Source organism: Micropterus salmoides, unplaced genomic scaffold (assembly GCF_014851395.1).
Source record: "Micropterus salmoides isolate LMB-PRFRI ecotype aquatic unplaced genomic scaffold, ASM1485139v1 Ms_hic_scaffold_6, whole genome shotgun sequence".
NCBI classification, from domain to species: Eukaryota; Metazoa; Chordata; class Actinopteri; order Centrarchiformes; family Centrarchidae; genus Micropterus; species Micropterus salmoides.
The window spans coordinates 18,777,683-18,796,974 of record NW_024044348.1 but is presented as its reverse complement, the minus strand read 5'-3'; the positions used below and the strand labels follow the sequence as shown (position 1 = coordinate 18,796,974).

Here is a 19,292-nt window from a genome sequence, read left to right as displayed (position 1 = left end):
GAAAACTTGAATAGCATAACATTACAAAAGTTAAATAATGAATCAAATACAACACTTAAAGGGTATTTTTCAACCTGGATTATTTTCCCATATTTTTGTGTCTATGTAACTTAATGGGGAGAACGCACAACCGTTGACAATGACATAAAAACAGCAATTTTACCTCACAGAACACAGGAGTTAATGGTCTACCGCTGCCTTGGTCGGTTAGTTTGTCTGTGTTATTTTGTGACTTTGTGTTTTAAAGGGTTAAAATCACCAAAATCACACAATAACACAGACTAACCGATTCAGGCAGTAGTAGACCAGAGAGGTAAAATTACTGTTGAGACTGTGACTTTGACGAGAGCGATATAGCGACTGTTTCTGGTTTAACAAAAATGATCTTAACTCTTATCTATCTCTGTAGGGATCCTTTCCACAATGTTATTAAATACAAATTATAATCTGAGCCTATCAGTGACAAAAACAAGCACTTTAGTGGACGTGCTTTGACGAGGCGTAATTGCCCTCAAGGATTACATCGCAGTCCCTGCTGCTGCCGACTGCTCGCTCAGTGCTGGACCACTTTAAAAAAATAAAATTCACATAAATATGGGAAAATAGGTTGAAAAATACCTAAGTTACCCTTTAACATGATGTTAACATGAGAAGACAACTTACCTCAGTTTACCAATGAAGCTCTCTCCACCTCGAGACAGATCAGTGGGATCAATGGAGATGAGGTAATTTGATGTTTTACTCTTTTTCCTCTTCCTGCCAGCTAACAGGAACACCTGTGACAAGCCAAACCAGACACCAAATTAGTAAAATATGAGCTTCACCGGTAAACACAATCAACTTATTTAGACATAGAGAGCATGAAACTACAAAACAATCTCTTAACAGATATGTCTGTCTATAGCTATAAATTGAGCTTTGGAGTAATGTGTTTGATTACAATGGTAAGATAACTATTTTTTTAAAAGGTTCCAATATTTATAACTTATTAGAAAACAGATATCAACACATTTCATTCTGACAATACCCATACTTGTAAAAAGTATGTAAAACATTTTCTGTACCGGATACTTGTTTCAACCAGGTACTCGCTCCATCCTAGTAACAATGTTTCTGCTCCCTGACCCTTCTCACCTTCTTGCCATCCTCTCTCTCCAGGTGAAGGTAGTAGGTGGGGTACATGCCTCTGTCCATGCCCTTCTTGTCTCTGGTAATTCTGCACTTCACTCTGACCCCCTGGGGTGCAGGGCGTAGAGAAAACTCCTCAAGGTCATCTACATCGATGGCTGGTTCACTGACTGGTGGAGTGGGTGCTGACGCTACCTCCTGGGGGGGGGGGAACAGCCCACACAGGCCGAGACACCTTGTGAGATTGTGGACTGGTGAGTGATGTGTTAGAGTTGACTTTCATTACAACAGAGTAATGAGTCTGAAGATCAAAGTGTCCACTGGGACTGAGAATGAGCACACTGTGTCTAAAATAAGGACCTGCTGTAGAGACGGAAGATTTAGTTGACTGAAGGGAAAAGTTAGAGAGGCATAAGGAGCGGATGAAGAGAAATGATGGTATCTCTGTGAACGGTGTGTTGATGCTTCAAAGATGCTGTGTTTTTAAACAGGGTTACATGGTTATCTGAATCTCTCATCCATTATCACATGAAATGTACAAAAAATATACATTTCCTATACCTTAAACATTAGATCAAGCAAGTTCATAGGTTGCTGACTTCAGCTGACCAGAAGTGAGCAAAATAACAGCTTGGTGACAACATATTTTCAAAATGGATTTTTTTTCAGTACACAAAACGGAAAGCTGTATTGGATTAGAATAAAAATAATACCCCACTTTTAATAGTATGTTTTATAACATAAATTGCACATTAATTCTTACAATGGCGCACCCGGGCCTCTACGCAAGTCTCTCTAACAGGTTGTAACAGTTTGTTCCTTTCAAACTCCAAGAGGTACGTAAGGGGTCTGTATGAGATTATTGTTCCACCACCTGTATCATCAGCACTGTAACATACACAGCTAAAAAAGTTTGAGATGACGTCTGTGTGGTGAATGAATAAATGACAGGCCAGAAACAGCAAAAGCCCAAAATAATTCCAATATTGTTTTTGCAAGAAAGGGAAAAGCCAAAGGGCAACAGCACTTTTTCTGTTTCACATTAAGCCATTGTGGTCTATCATTGTCTAGCTGAGCAACTATATTGAATTTGACATTTGATGGCTTATTGTTCACAGGCAAAAGGCGCTGTTTACTGGGCAAAATAAATACACATCATATAGAGTACAATGTGTGCTGCGAACTTCATCTTACCTTGCATGACTTCTTACTAGTGGCGGAACCTGGTCTCGTGTTGCTGTTGAGCTGTGAGGAACTGGAGCTAATTTCATCTTCATCGTCCTCTTCTTCATCAAAATTCATACTGCTGGATATACCTGCACAAACAAAAAGAAAACATACAAAAAGAAAACAGAAAGATAGAGATGTGACCATTTTTTCCCTTCTGTTAATTGGTGACATGAAATCTCCGACAGGAACACATCCCCTCTTCATCCACTGTAGCATTTTATTGCTTGAGGTTGCTTGGAACATCTGTAAAACGACACAGTTTGAGATTCAATAATTTGTGCCCCATTTTGGTGTGTGCAACTAGGTTCCATTAAATCATAAATTAATTCAGAACAAGTATCAGTGGACACCCACAGTCACTCTTATCTCTGGTGTTCTAGCAGGAATTTTCCATACATATTGTTATTATGGCAAAAGCAGGAGATAAAATAGTAAAACTAGTGCAGTGCCCATTCGCAGGGGCCAATGTGATGCCTCCCTGCGCTTTTTAGATCAAAATGTGCTTTCAGTGCTTCCTCAGAACTTCAGTACACTCTTTCAACACATTAGTTTCTAGTATATATCAAACTTGTGTGATGACAATAACTGTTTCAACAATTCACTACCACATCGCATACAAGCTCCGTCCCAGCAAGGATACCATGCCCTTGCTGCTGCAGAGCGGACCCGAAAAGGTCCCACCCGTGCAAGCTGCTCCACTCTGTGCCGTCCTCTAGCATATTTATTATGTGTCGCAAGTCCGAATTGCACCAAAAGCGACACTGCACTCCCTTGGGTCCTCAGCTACACCCTCTCCCTGTGTGAAGTCGATTGGAAGAACAGTTCTTGACATGATCAAAATACAAACAGACAGACAGACAGACACACACACACACAAACACACACAGACAGATTCCTGCCTTTAGAGTGATAATAAAGATGGCTTGCTGTCATGGTTTTGGGTTTGTGTTTTGTTATTTCCTGTTTTACTTCGAAGAATCTGTCCTTATGTGTCTGCTCTTAGTTTACTTCCTGCCTTTATATGTTTTCCCATGTGTTTGATTGTCTGCCCTGTCCTACTTAGTTTCACTTGTGTGTAGTCTGTTTGTCTTTGTCTTTTTGTCAAGCAGTTAAGCCGTTTCCAGCGTTCCCCTGTGTTCTGGGATTTTTCCGCTTTACTTGTTGGATTATTTGCATTTTGTTTCTTGCATGTTCCCATCTGGATTTTTTTGTCTGAGGACTGCTCTTCTGTTTTGGACCTTTGCCTGCCTCACCTTGCGATAAGCTTGTACACATTTAGCTGCGTAGTGATAGGACACAGACACAGACTTCAATTCAGTTTTAACAATGTTTATTAATAATGACACTAAATGCAGTAAATTGCAAATGTAGTATGTGTAAATTACAGTTTCACAACACTATAAAAGAAACTAATAAGTGTTTATTATGTAAGGAATAGTGCATGAGTGTACTAGTAATTACTGTTTACAGTAACTCATATTTTTTAAGAAACAAAAATTATGATGACTGAAAAATATGTCAACATCATACGCTGGTGTCTGGATTAGGCTATATAATTCATAAAATTCATAATTTAAAATACCATTTCTATTTGCAGTTCTAGCAAGCTCTAACATGATTCAGTATGTTTTACCCTCCTACCAACACACCACAGCAATGGACCAGATTGCCGTGGGTGTAAATATGGACTCAGTGTTGTGCTATTGCAGATGCAGTGACAGAACCTTTCTTGGACACTGACAGTACCTTTTTTTAGCATGGTGATGCGGAGATCCTGTTTACTTTGTGACTGAATGCAGCTCATGACAGGCTCTGCCTCGCCCTCCTCTGTGGTGGGATGACCCACTGTCAGAATCTGGATCTGACCGTCATCCTGCTGGGAAGCCAGGCCATCGATTGCTGCTGGGTCACACAAGAACCCCACAAGAACAAACTCCATCAGAAAACAGCTACTACTGTTCAACAATCAGCATCTCCTGTTAACATACAGTTGATGACCAAAGCAATCATTTTAAAGTAAAACAAAGGCAAGTTCTTGCCATCAAAATATGACTACAAATCAGGTATTAACACTTGCCTGTGTTAATGTGTTAACATTGCCATTAACATTGTTTTAAGTAATTGTTTCTCTGTCTTTACTATTCAATTAGCTTCTAATGTGTAAAAGGGAAGAACTTTATGTCGATTCTGCTCCATGCATTTGAACACAGGTCACTACAGTTTCAAAACAGCTGTCAAGCTCTTCCATAATTGTCCTTTTTTTGAATGATGATGATAAAGATTATGTGAAGGGTTAAATACTGCAAATGGGCAATTTACAGCACTGTTTTAAATGAAGTGGGCTTTTTTAGTTTTTTGTTGAGGATAACACAATTGTTAGCTAGTCTAATCAGTTGGTTGTCTTATGAATCAGCATGTGGCGTTATGATTTCTTGTCTTCATTGTTTGAATTCACTCTAATTTGTTAAATAACATAAATATTAACACACATGCTGGGACAATTTGTAACTTTTTTGACATATTTCTGATTATTGACAGATGAATCGATCTGTAGGTGTAAACAATTGGTGAATAAGAAAAATTACTGGAAGCATTGCTAAGAAGAGGTGTGCTTGTAGGAGGCCAGTCTGTATTTGTGTTGTGTAGATTTGGGTTATGTTTTTAATCCCATTTCATAGTATTTAACCAGTTTTGTGTTGAACATTTAATTTCAGATGTAATGTGTTATTTATTGAGCAACTTGGATTACTCCTGAGTAAATTCAACAACCTGTAGCCTACTTATCTATTCTGCAGCCTTGATGCAGCTGATTTTTTTGTTTGTTTGTTTTTGTTTGTTTTTAGTGAGTGCATAGTAGCTTGGTAAAATAGCTCTCCTGAAAGTGTGTGCTAATGCTTGAGTGACACAGAGAGGGAGAGAGACATGTCCATCAGTGGTGAGATTGGCTCTGGAATCCCATTATCTTTTTTTCTGGGATAAAATCATTCACACAGCTACTGTACTGCACTAGATCAGATGACAAACATCTGTAATGTTGTATCCACAGTACGACTGAGTGCTTTGTGTCCTTATTGTTCTGTAATGATTCTATTGTGTTTAAATGTTAAACTGCATAGAGTTCAGTCTGAAAAGCATAGAAGCAAATGGAAACAATCAGATTATTGTAGATACAGTTGGAATACCATTTCAACACTCAGTTTTTCTTCTTCCAACTAAAGACTAATTTATGTCTCCACTTCTGGTGTGTCAGCAGGCTGACAGGACTCGGACTGTCATACATCATTAGAGCCAGTTGAGCTCTGACAAGTATAGCACCACAGCGGTGGCTAAGAGGGCAGCTTCACAGGCTGTGTTTGGTGCCAGATGTGGCTTGAGAAATCAGCAGGCAGACCTTTATGTGAGGATTGCAAAGAGGGCTTGAATAGACCATTGCAGCTGTTGGATAGTAAGGATTTTGCCTCTTCTTTTTTATACTGTGGACTGCTTCTAATGACTTATACCAGTTTTTTTGTGTGTTTAAACACAACTACACAAAGACCAAGAGCAATATGTTTAAAAGCAGACCAAAAATGCTTTTGTTTGTTCATACTGTAAATATCTCTTGTCTGATTTGTCTTTGTCTGTGTCTTTTACCTTTTCTGACGACCACCTTTCTATTTCAGTCAGTCTGTCAATCTTTCTTGCCTTTCCATTTATCTCCATCCCATCTATTCATCACTCTGTCTGTCTACTTGTTTGTCTTAATACTGGCAAGCTGACCTTTGTGCTTCCCCTTCCTCTCCTTCTTGTCGCTGCCTGTCTGCGGAGTGGAGCTGGCAGATGCTTTGCCCTTTTTGGCTGAACGAGGCGGCTGTGTGTCTGCTATCACCTTCACCTCCTCCTGTTCAGCTTCTTGCACTAAACACAGGGATGGAGAGGACAAGCCGCACATGGTCAGGGCGGATGGACAGAAAATGAGAGAAATGGAAAAGAGGGTTGAGCAAAGATAGAGTTAGCAGATCATAAAAAAGGTAATACTGTATAACAGCTGAGACAGAGCAGTGTTTTGTATTCTTCTTCTGATAGGACAAGCAAATCAAAAACTTTCCTTAAGTCTCTGGCATGAAATCACATGTTAAAATGTAAATCTTTAATGTTAAGCCATTGTCTCAAAATTCACTGCACTGGTTTCTAGTTTGAACTTTAGGGTTTATGTTTATGTTCAGAATTGTGAACTGGTCTTCTGAAATGGGAACTGATGAATAAAATCATCTCTATCCATATAGAATCAATCAAATCCTGCTGTTCAGTACAATTTAAACATGCAGATGTGCAGTTCAGTTTCACTCTTGTGACCAGGGCAATATAGTGCTAAACAGTGAATGAAAGCCGGGTGATGAGGTTATTATCTCCCACCTTTCCATCAGAATATTAGTGTAGTGCAGAGTAATTTTGTCAAATTTTCTATTCTATCTGCATGAAATGTGACAGTTCATGGCACTGGCCTTCAGAACTGTGGATTAGATGGCTGCTCTGGTCTACGTGTATATAAGAAGACCTCATCAATTCCAGTCCCCACACCAGTTCTGTGAGTGGATACATTTGCAACACAGTGTAATAGATGTACAATGTGTTGTATTATATCGACATGGGCTCTAATTTAAAATGATAATATTAGTAACAGATATGAAGTTTCGTTTTCTTTTTCAACCATTTTTTTTATAGACCACACCTCACCAAGAAAGCCCAGCTGAGGATGTACTTCCTGTGGCAGCTGAAGAAGTTCAGCCTGCCAAAGACAATGATGGTGCACTTCTACACCGCCATCATTGAGTCCATCCTCACCTCCTCCATCACCATCTGGTATGCTGCTGCCACTGCCAGGGACAAGGGCAGGCTGCAGCGTATCATTTGCTCAGCAGAGAAGGTGATTGGCTGCAATCTTCCATCATTTCAGGACCTGCACGCCTCCAGGACTCTGAGGCAAGTAGGAAAGATTGCAGCTGACGCCTCCCATCCCGGTCACAAACTTTTTCAGACTCTCCGCTCTGGCAAAAGGCTGCGCTCCATCAGGACCAAAACCTCTCGCCACAAAAACAGCTTCTACCCTTCCGTAAGCTAGCCTCATCAACAAGGCCCGGGCCTCCGACTGACACTCCCCCACCTTTCAAATAATACAATCTTCTCTGCACATGTAAATATCGCTTCATGTCATATCATACACGAACCTGGCACATATTTGTTGTTAATTGTAAATTGTTGTTGTTCCATTGTTATTTTTATTTTTATTATTTTTTTATTTTTTTTATATTGTCAGTTGTATTAGTTTTCTCTATTCTTCTGTTATTCTTATATAACTTGCATTTGTTTATTACATGTTTATATATTTCTACATCTATTTATGTCAGCTGTATGTCTGTCTGCGTGCAGCATCTTAACACCAAAGCAAATTCCTTGTATGTGTAAAACACTACTTGGCAATAAAGCTCCTTCTGATTCTGATTCTGATTCTATAGTTTTGTGTTTGGCAACTATGCCGCTTGTAGTGTACACTTTGAACTGGGAAAAGAAGCAAAAACTGCAATCTCTTTCTGTGCAAGAACAATTACTTCCCATAAATAAGACAGACTGATCAAAAAAGCAGTCCGACATCTTTAGCTGTTCAATTCATAGTGTTTCTGAAATCCTCTGTTTGAGCTTTCTGAATCAACAGAGCCCCAGAGGGGTGCCAGCCTTACTAACCGTGGTAGATGGTGCTGCTGTTGCTGCTGAGGTAGGATTCCACCAGCGGAGCCTGTTCCTCGCTCTGTTTGGTCCGACGAGTGCGAGACCTCCCGTCCACATTAGACTGGACCATCAGGGGCTCCTGCCGCTTCTTCTTCTGCTTCTGTTCAAGGAGCGCGCGCTGTTGTGGAGGTTTCATGTATGTGTGTTCGTGCCAACAAACATGCCCAGACAGAAAGAAAGACAATAAAGTTTGAGTGAATTTACACCATCCTATTATACAATATTATATATTTATTATAATAAATTAAGTTAAAACAAAATTACAGTGGCACTGAGGTCACTGAAGTAAGCAGTGATTACCACAATAAAGAACAACCTCTATATGTGTGTGTGTCACAAGCGTAATGTAATGTCTGCAAGGTTTTTGTACAAGCAGTACTGCGTGATAATCAAAAATAATAATTTAGCTGCTAATTGTTTTAGAACCACCTAAATTATATCCAGTACACATTTCCTGCATCTTTAAGAGGCAAAGTTTTATCCTCCCCTTCTTGTGTAAAACAACACTCTTCAGACATAATACATAATAGTTTCCCATTATAAACAACTCTGTGATAATCACTTATGATGCAGTACAGATTTTCTTGTAAGCTATCTTCGTACTGTAGGCAGAAAGGCAAGCAGCACTAACACAGACTCATCTGTTAAGACAGGAGAACAATCTGAAGATGTTTAAGGATGTGCTGCCTAAACCACTTTGATCTGAGGCTGGATATAGATATTCATCTGGACTAACTGTCAGCTATATGCAAGTCTTCAAACCAGAGCTCATCAATTATTGAAGGTTTCTATTAGTGGAGAATCCAGGCTGCAGAGCTGCGGAGCTCTTCAGTATCCCCTATAAAGCTCACATTTTTGCCAAGACGGTGATGGCCATAACAGTAGGAACATTTACACAGCGCATGGACATGATGGTTAAGGCTTTGACGTGTGGGTAAGGCATTTAACATAAAGTTTGGTATAAAAGGTTTGAAATGTGCAGCTACATGCAATCTTTAACTAATAAGTGACTTATAAATGAGAAAGATGTTTTGTTTTTACATCACACTGTTCTTTAAACCCTTTGTGAGTCTTAAATAAAAATAATAGGAACCAGCTGAGTGAGGAGTAAAATTAAGTAATTTATTTTCATGCTGCAATAAGTCATTAATCCAAACATTTCTTGACTTTATTGTCATCAGTAAGGCCATCAATCAATAATTATCTGTTTTATGATGTTATGAAGTCAGTAACTTTAACTCTATTCAAGCATGGATGAAAATGTGCAACAGACCTCCTGTTAGGCCTCACCATTGATTAATTAGAAAAAGACTGCAGGAGCATTTGATGTAGCTCTGACTACAGAATAGACCATGAGTGCTTTGAGTACTCCACTCGTGTTATATCAGTTCAGAAAATAGCTAGACATCAGCAACAGCACTTTTCATTATGCATAGAAAAGAACTGAAAAGGGTTGAACTGCAGACTGGGCATATTTGTTTTGTCAGGCTACAGCACTGCTGACAACAGTGACAACAGAGGTAGAGTGTGAAGCTGCCAAACTTCAGTTTGATTAAAGGATCTTGTACTCTGTCACTCTAACTCTTGATTTTGCGAGAGTAGCACCCTGAAATGTAAAGAGCAAGGGTGATTTACAGTGACTTTTTTTTAACCTGTATGATTAGCAATAAACATGTATCTATTTTTCACCAAAATGGACCTTCACAATAGGCAGTCAGAATATTATAATCTCCTAAATGTAGATTATCACAATGTCTAGTCAATAGCTTTGTCAGGAACTGAGAGAGCAATCTATGTTAATTTGTTTCATTTTATTAGCATGAAACATGTATCCATTTTACATCCAATTTCAAATTCAATTTCAATTTATTTATTTAAATGGGATAGTGCACGTTAATGAATGTCAGTGACGTAAATATGCCAGATTTAGCCAAAAGGCTATTTTTCATCTGTAGTCACCACCAAAGGACCTTATAGCATGTACTGTACACAAGAATAAGGCCCAATCATTGTATACTCTCAATATATTAACCTCCTTTATCTAGGTTATCATAATGTCTACTAACGTGACAGGTAACTTTGTAAAGCACTGCTTTAAAAAAATTATCTGCTGTATTAGAATGCTTATGACATGTTAAAATATTTAATAGGTGTACACCATTGTGTGAACACCATTTAAACGTTTTTGGGTTAATACTGACATTACATTTTGTAAAATGTAATTTAATGGACTTTCACACCCTTTATACACACCCTCTCATTAGCACACTGCTCAGAGAGATAACAAGTCCTAGCTGCCAATTTTGGGCAGCAGCGGAAGTTTGTGTCATGATCAAACTGCCCAGTTGTAATTAATTTTGCCTGTGTGTTACTCTGTTATCAGAGCAGCAAAGACTTACCTGTCTGTCCAGTTTCTGCTGTCGGAGGTTGGTGCCCTCGTCATCTAAAGTGCTAAAAAGAAAAGAGCAAAGAAAGTGGAGGTTGATGTTTGTAATAGAATAATGCCATTTTCCAAACAGATTCAGTTACTTTACTTGCTACTCTGAAAACAAAAGAACACTTGCAGTATCTGACTGTATTTTAGCTTCATCGCCTATAATATATATGGTAAGCTTGTTGTGGACTGAAACCTTTGTTTTCGCATTGAGACCTAAATTACCCTCATGACTGTGAAGTCCTGCACACTACCACTACAGTGAATATACTTGTTTTCCATGAGTATCAATTGCATAAAAGATACACAACTTTGTGCATTCTTATCTTGAACATAAAATACAGAAGAATTAAAAGTATTAGGGAAGAATTTATTGTCCTATATTTTGGCATCCGGTATGCATGCACTTCTCTGGTGCATAGTGTTGATACTTACAGTTGCTTATGCACTTCATGAATATACAATAGCCAGCCAAACTTGGACCTTCCAGTTCACTAATTTATTTTATGTCCACATGTTAAAACTGAGGCAGTTTAATGAGAGCATGTGTACTTTCATAGATATAGCCCTTAAAAAAGTCCCCTTCAATAATACGGACCAGGGGGGCTCTTACAACGCTATCAGTTAGCTTCTTCTCAGTGAGGACAACAGGAACATAATCAGAGGCATCACCTGAACGTGATGCTGAAATTGATGTCATGGCGTCCAGAAAAAAAAACATATGAAGCTGGCTCAAATCTTTAGAAAGGAGAAGAGGAACAATTTGAGGGAAACTTTATTTCCATTGCTAAGTTACTTTATGGTTTTATCAGGAAAGAGCTGCAGAGTTCCTTCTTCCTCTCCCTCTCTGGATCAATGTCCTCTTTACTAAACAAAGTTCTCCTTTCATTGAGACCCTGATTTTTCCGCCCTGAGACCCATAATTTGGTTTTAGGATGCATCTTGGTTTTCCTAGCTGTTGACAGATTAAGAAATTCTAAGTAGTCCATTATATTCTCTGTAAATGAATTTGCATTTGCACAACATTAAAAAAAGAGTGACTAGAAATTGTTAGAAGCCAAGAGTGACTGTGACTGGAGGTACTGTACATGTGCAGATCTCCTCAACAGAGATTAAGTTATCCTGCAGCAAACAACATTGTCATTGTTTTTCTTTGAATCCATGGCTTAAGAAACTGTGCCAGTGAACATATGGACAGCAGTGTCTGTCACAAGAAAGGCAGATATAGAGGATCTCATAATGGCAGGTGTCATATGCTATACAGATTGTAAAGCAATTGGAGGCATATTTATGATTTTAGCCAATGTAAATAAAATTGACTTTACTTGATTTGACATTCTTTCACACAGAGTATTGAATGTTCAACCCATGTTGCCAGAAATGTAGCTGTTAAAGTGTGTCCTTCCTTCTGTGGCCAGCTTCACAAAGGCTTCAGTTTTCACAGTGGAAAACATATCAAAAGATCCACAGAAACTTCACAAACACCTCCTGTTGCATGATCCACCTCTCTGCTGTCTGTATGCTCGGTGTGTTCCAGTATGTTCTGTGGCACACCATTGCCCTGTTAAAGCTTCACTGTAAGCTGTGGCGCAGTTGGTGAATCATTTAGGACCATTATCACTGAACAGAACAGTAGCTGTTGACATACACAATTCACCTTTCAAGAGAGATGATTTGATGAAAGAGACTGTGTGTGTACTGTATCACCGCAAACTACATAAAGGGATTTCATTGTTAGGTACAGTATTCACCCTCACCACCAGTCCTACTGGTTTAAGTGTCTTTCACCAGGTCATTCTGTTGGTGTTGCTGAGGAATGTGACAGATATCTAAATATTGTTTTTGTGTGATTTATTTGGACAAATTATGTTTTGATGCTTTGGCAACACTGTTTTTGAACCTTTCATGCCAATAAACTCATTTGAATTTAATTGTATTGCTACAACCCATGTGTTCATTGTTTTTACATATATATATCTTAAAAGATTTCTTGTGTCCTCTGCAGACTCAATGATTGTTCCTTCCACCCGCGGCATCTCAGATACCCCTGAGAAACCTCAATGGTTCCTAATTAGAGGGCAATGAGATATTTTCTCCTGAAGAGTTGGAGAAAATGAGCTACAGCAAAAGAGAAAAGGATGAAAGATGGGGGGGTTACCTATGAGAAAATTATGTTGTTTTTCCAGCACTCTCACCTATGACTGAAACTAAAAATGTTTTTACATGTAAATTTTTCCTTACGTTGCTTAATCCATTTCATACATTCTGCCTTTAAACGGATATTGTTTTACTGTGAGGAGCTTATGACACAGGCACCTAATGGATTGCTCCTTTTTTACCTTTTTTATTTACCTCCGGGTATGTTTTAAAAGACATGTTTTACTCTCAACAAATAAAAACAATAATGTAAAAAAAACTTAAACGTAACGTAACGTAAAAAATGTATTTGTCAATTTGTTGTCTCTCGGTTTGATTAATGGCAACTGCGGCAAATCTCTTTTCATTTCCTACTAAGTCTTACTGGTGCATGATAAATAAAGCCAACAGGTGGCTTGTCAAAGTGGTTGAAGAGTGTTTTTGACTGTTCATACTTCTGTCAAAAGCCTGAACAGTGACAGTGGATAGCCAATCAGCTGCATGTACAGCATGTAAGATCAGTCAATTAATATTTAGTCCAACTGTATCGCTGCACGACCAACTCTAGTTTGACGACAAAGGCCCACACAGATGCAATAAAAAATGTATTTACCTCCCACTCTCTGTCAGACATACAGATAAACAAAGCACTCCATGTCTGTAATCAGAGTAATCAAGTGTGTGAATAGGCATCAGACAGGAAGATAATGACACAAACAGAGCTGTTCCAGTGGAGGTCAAACAGCTCATTATTGTGGAGAGTCTCCGGTCACTCTTGTCCTGCAACACACTCATGGTGAGGTTTACAGGAATCTTTATAGTCTTAAATGTCTCTTTATTGTAATGTAGTGCACCTCAAAACTCAAGGTGAAAATGCTCTATATAATGACCAGGTATAATACATGACGCTGAGTTGAAGTCCATCAACCATGACAAATTTTGAAACTTCCCAGTTGTGTCTTGCTTGAGAAAACCTGAGTAACATGTAGATATTTTCAAAACTCATGAAACGACGCAACAAGTACAAGAAAATATGAAATATAAAGAAGGGAGGCTCTGCACAGTAAGGTCCCATGCAAGTGTTTATTGATGATTTTGGTTATTAAATATTCATCAGTAAGTCTAGTGAACATCTAGTGAACAAAAGCTTCTTGTATTGATATTTGTTTTGGACCTAAATGTGCAGAGCCTTCTTTTTAAATTAAAATGTATCATCTAAATTATATTTTGAAGCTGTTTAACTATTTGGATGCTATTTGATGTTATTATCTTATTGTAGGTAAATGTTCTGATTCATCATACTTTTGACCATCTGTATGCCCATTTAAAGGGTAACTTCTGTATTTTTCAACATGCACATTATTTCTCCATGTTTTTGTGTCTATATGACTTACTGGGACAACATTTTTTGAAACTGGTCCAGCATTGAGCGAGTGTGCTGCAGTCGGCAGCAGTGAAACAGGGCTGCAAGCAACGTAATCCTTGCGGGCAATTGCACCCCATCAAAGTACTTCAAAGTGCTTGTTTTTGCAAGATCAGATTGTTATTACAAGTATCTGACAGCATTGTGGAAATTATCCCTACAGAGATATACCTTTTTTAGAGAGTAAGATTCTTTTTGTTTAACCAGAAGCAGTCATTATATCGCTATCTTCATGCCATCAGACTCCATTGATAGAAACAGTAAATTTACCTCGCACAACATGAGAGTAGCTGGTCTACCACTGCCTCAGTCAGTTAGTTAGTTTGTTATTATGTATTGTGTGATTGTGTGACTTTGTGTTTGTTTGTGTCATTGTGTGACTTTGGCATTTTGAGGAGTTAAAAACACCAAAGTCACGTGATAACACAAATTAACCAATTGAGGCAACAGTAGACCAGAGAAGTAAAATTACTGTTTTTGTCAAGGGAGACTGGTGGCTTTGATGAGAGCAATATAGTGACTGTTTCTAGTTTTTAAAAAAAGGATGTTATTCTTTAAAAAAATCTATAAGGACCATTTCCATAAAGTTGTCAGACAGGAATAACAAACTGAGGGGAAAATAGTGGACATACTTTGATGGGGGCACAATTGCCACATAGACACAAAACATGGGAATATAAGGTCTAGGGTGAAGGTACCCTCAAAGTTAAAAATAAACCACTTGTATTATATTGTTAGAATTTGATTGTACTTTGCTGTAACATGAACATTTACAGAAAACAGTACCATAAACGTCATGTTTAAGACAGCATTGTTTACAAGCTGATGCTGTAATATTCAGGACTGATTTTCTTATCATATTGACATTGTGAGTTGGCTGTTTCATCATGTCAACATTACAAAAAACTATTGAAATTTTAATTTAAAAATACATAATTCCAAAATAATTGTTTTTTTATTTACTCAGCCAGCCACAAGTGAATTTGGCTTTTCCTCTTCACACTTTTAAAATTGTTTATATGCATCACCAGGTTTTATATGTGTGACAACAATGGAGGACAATCCAAAATGCACACATAAGCATGTCTAATTTTCATTTGTGTGGTGCGATGTATAAAATTTGATTGTGAGAAATAATCTGATGAGCACTGCACAGACCCAAACCTTGTAAGTAAAGTAAACAATGCAGCTAATATTGACAGTATAAGAACACTAATATAGAATAAATAAACTAAAATATATAAATATATTGTGTTAAATTTTATTAATTCATTCATTCTACTAAATAAACCCATTCTTTTGTCAAGAGCTTACATTTTCTGCTCTGCTCTCTGAGTTCATATCAGAGGAAACCAGAAAGAATAAGAGATTTGCATGAATCTTCCACTACTGAAATGCTAATCTGGTGAATTTGCTCCCCACAGAGAAGAACTGTTTCTTTGAGAATGTGTGTGTTTGTGAAATATCTTCGTCATTTTGTCAATTTCTGTGAATGCAAGTGTTGTATGTATCTAATTTGATGAGAGAACCACACAGTGCAGCTCTCTCCTCCAAGTCTGTACAGAGGCCATGCATTTTTCATGGCAGTTTTACGGGATGAGAAAATAAATGAACGAAAATGTCTTGTTATCATATTATTTCGTCGTCCACATTCAAAAATCGAAGCGGTGAGAAGGCCAAAATGTAGAATGTAGAGGTAAAGAACAAACTGTATTTATTGGGTATAAATACAGTTTGTTCTTTCCCCTACTGCATCACTCATGGAATCATATGTTTGTTTAAGTTAATCTAATGATCTCAATGAATGCTTTTGTATTAACTGTTTCTACAGTCTTTACCAGAAGTTTAAAATAAATTCCACACAGATCACTTTCTGCTGTTGTCCTGATGCAGTCTCATTCTGAAATTCGTGGACTGAATTGAATTATCCACCGTAACTTATAGCAACCATGAGCCAATGGCTTCAAAGTAAGCAGGGAACCATGGCAATGGGTGTTCAATCAGAGGAAAGAGCCAGCAGTGGTAGAACTGCACTTGAAATGATGAAAGCAGATATAGGTTTTACAGCAAGAGACTAAACGTTCATAAATGCTCACATTTTTGATATTTTAAAAAAGATACTTTGCTACAGGACTATAGTCCCAGGTTCATACAATAAAGATCATTTCTGCAGACATAAGACAAATGCTTCCTCAGTGATTTTGAAATATGTACCATATGAATGTGACCCTACGTCCTACATTCCATTGAGACTACTACTTTAGAAACCAATAAACCAACACTATTTCTGAATCTAATTGCAGGCAGTTTTACATGCAAACAATATAATAGTGTAAGGAAAGAGAATATTTTTCTGCCTGTGAATCATGTTGAGACTTCAATAGTTTATGGAGATGAAATTCTGGGATTCGGGTTTGCATTATTAAATTTTTTCTGTGGTCCTTTTAAACAAGAGCCTCAGTTTAAAATATAAATGCATATCCACTAAACACGTTCATGTTAGTGAAAACAAGATCACAGTGTTTGCTTTTATTGTGCCAATTCAATGTTACCGCTATCAGTCTGATCTCCTTGTCAGACACTCACATGACTGAACACCCGCTCAGACACACAACCATGCACACACTGCTACAAAAGATGAACACTGTGCCCTTTCCTGTGCTCTCAGGAATGTGGTACAGTACCTGTAGGGAATCCAGTCGGAGGAGTGTTTGGAGCTCATTCTGTATCAACCACTCTGACTGCCGCTGCCTAACTGCGAGGCTAACGGCCTGCAACAGCACCAGTGCAAGTGGCTACGGGGTCTGAGGACAGCGATCACAGGCAGAGAGCTCACATCCCCTGTTCATCCTCTGCACGCAGCCCTATATCCCCAGCCTGCCTCTGCGTCTTCGAATGTCCTCTAACTGTGGGGCAGCAGATGACTAACAATCCAGACAGGCAGCCGCACTCCTCAGTCATGCACAACAAGCACATGAAATAGCTGTTTTCTTCTCTCCCATGTGTATGCTTCCAGTCAATGCCTCTCCTCTTCTATTCACCCATCCACCGCCTCTGCTCCTGCTTTGTGCTGGCTCTCTTCCCTCGCTCTCACTCTGTAGGCACTATCTAAATCTCCCTCCGTTTCTTGCCCTTTAAATCCTCCCCTCCCCTCCTTTCCATCCTGTCTGTCCAAATCTCGCTCTGTGCCTCTCTGCCAAATCTATCTCTCGTTATCTCTTGTACAGCATCACCTACAGCCACATGGAGTGCAAAGCCTTAATCAAAAAAGGAAAAAAAGGTTATAGAGAACTGCCTTTGTCTTGCTTCTTTGATGTTCCTTCTACGCTATTTCTGTACAGTACCACCCCTCCTCTCTATAAGGGTAACCGCACAAACACTCTCTCTCTCTCTCCCTCTCTCTCTGTTTCTAACACTGTATATTTCTTGCACACTGTCTGTGTTGCATGAGGCATGTAAAGCAGGGACTCAGATGTGTTTTCTGGACCATAATTTATTTATTCTCTCAGAAGAAGAGGCATTAGCATATGACTGCGCAGACTAGTGTTAACAGCCTTTAATTCAACACGCGCTACAGACAGACAAAGGCACCCTGTGATAGTGCCACAGCTCTGAATGTCTCTCACACACATCTGCTTCCGCCCTCCGTCTGCCGGCCCTCACTGTCACCACACAAACACACATCACTCACTGTGCTCCCAGGGTTATTCAGGAGTCCATCTATAGACAGTTAAACCAAGCGGCTTCCTTGTAACAAAACTTCTTTACAAGAGTTGATTCATGTCAACTCTACAAACACGCAAATATCTCAGTTGTAAGTGTGCGATCCATGTGTGTGCTGATTTTGAGTAAGTGAAATCATCTGAATCGATCCTGAGGATTATTTGGGAACAAACATCTATGTGGGTACAGATGACAGCATCTTGCCGTCTACTGTCTACATTTCCTCATATATTCACATGGATTTAGGACATTCAATGCACCAAACCTTTCTGAAATACACAAATGCATTCAGGACCGCACACACACATTTATGATTGCTGAAGCATTTGTAATGTGTTGAAGCGCACCCTGTCAAGTTAATTCAACCAAGGCAAGAACCAATATCTAATATCATGTACTGATCAGATTAAACACATTGCACTACTTAGTGAAGGTGCAACATAACGTTCAGCATGTGCAAAATGTTATTTAAGCAAAGACAGGTCAAACAGTGGAGTCACTATTAAGGGCATTCAAGCATCTTCCCTCAATTATTTATTGCATGCCTTAAAAAAAGCATCACTGAAAGAGTTCAGTTGGGGACTGCCCAAGTAAACCAGGAAGAAAACGAAACAGCAGTGAAAGCCAACAATGAAATAAAGACACTTCTGTTTCAGTTAAATAAAGACCATAGCAAAAATATTGTATTTCAAAGACTGATGTGTTCAAATAACCAAACCAAATAGAACAGAATTTGCCTGCATGATAAATAGATGACTTTCCCTGCTGGGCTTGTTACTAAAATATAAATTCTGATTACACAGTCACTGCTCATTTTCAAGATTTCTCACTTTATATCTTATTTTATATTTCTTACTTTATATTACAATAAGCCTTTCTGTGGTGGAAAAAAGGCTGTGTGGTTATAGTAATCTAGAAATTTTTCATTCATGAATATGTAAATGAACATATACAGTAGATCTGAACCTATAGGTGAGTAGGTAACTTTTAATTTGCTTTTTCACAAATATTGACAACATATCATATTAACAGACATTGGCAATTAGCCTGAAATGAATCTTCAGGTAAACTGGTCAATATCACTTGATGAAACATCCAAAAATATATATTAAAACTATGCCCAGAATTTCTCCTGTAGAACGGACAGCAGATCAATTCCTCACACATTGTTTCTGCCACCATTTTGTAGACACCAGTGATGTTTAAACAATATGGAGGACTAGAGAGTCAAGCAGATCACTTTTTTTTCCCACAGGTTGAGAAGATGTTAATTATTTATTAATGTATTTGGTTAATTTGGATTCTATACTGGCAACTTATTTAATATAGAAGTTTGTTACTCTACTCAGTAAAAAGAAGAGTCAAATATTACTGTATTCAATTTCTAAGAATCATGTTGACATGACATGACAGGATTTTACTTAAGTGGGCAGTAAAGTCACATGTCCCTCT

General features: G+C 38.4%; 1 protein-coding gene across 2 annotated transcripts in view; it reads right to left on the bottom strand.

Annotated features, from left to right (window-relative positions):
* tub (TUB bipartite transcription factor) overlaps positions 1–19,292 on the bottom strand; it is a 47,528-nt gene that overhangs the window by 7,211 nt on the left and 21,025 nt on the right. The window contains exons 1-8 of one of the 2 annotated variants that reach the window (XM_038700517.1): positions 16,802–17,452; positions 10,524–10,575; positions 8,080–8,242; positions 6,118–6,255; positions 4,105–4,257; positions 2,323–2,444; positions 1,135–1,326; positions 664–776 (exon numbers count right to left, since the gene is read on the bottom strand). In XM_038700517.1, the coding sequence (XP_038556445.1) occupies positions 664–776; positions 1,135–1,326; positions 2,323–2,444; positions 4,105–4,257; positions 6,118–6,255; positions 8,080–8,242; positions 10,524–10,575; positions 16,802–16,839 (971 nt within the window). In that variant the 5' untranslated portion in view covers positions 16,840–17,452. Of the gene's footprint in view, positions 1–663; positions 777–1,134; positions 1,327–2,322; positions 2,445–4,104; positions 4,258–6,117; positions 6,256–8,079; positions 8,243–10,523; positions 10,576–16,801; positions 17,453–19,292 lie in introns of those variants that run through there. The other variant, XM_038700516.1, reaches the window with a different exon arrangement.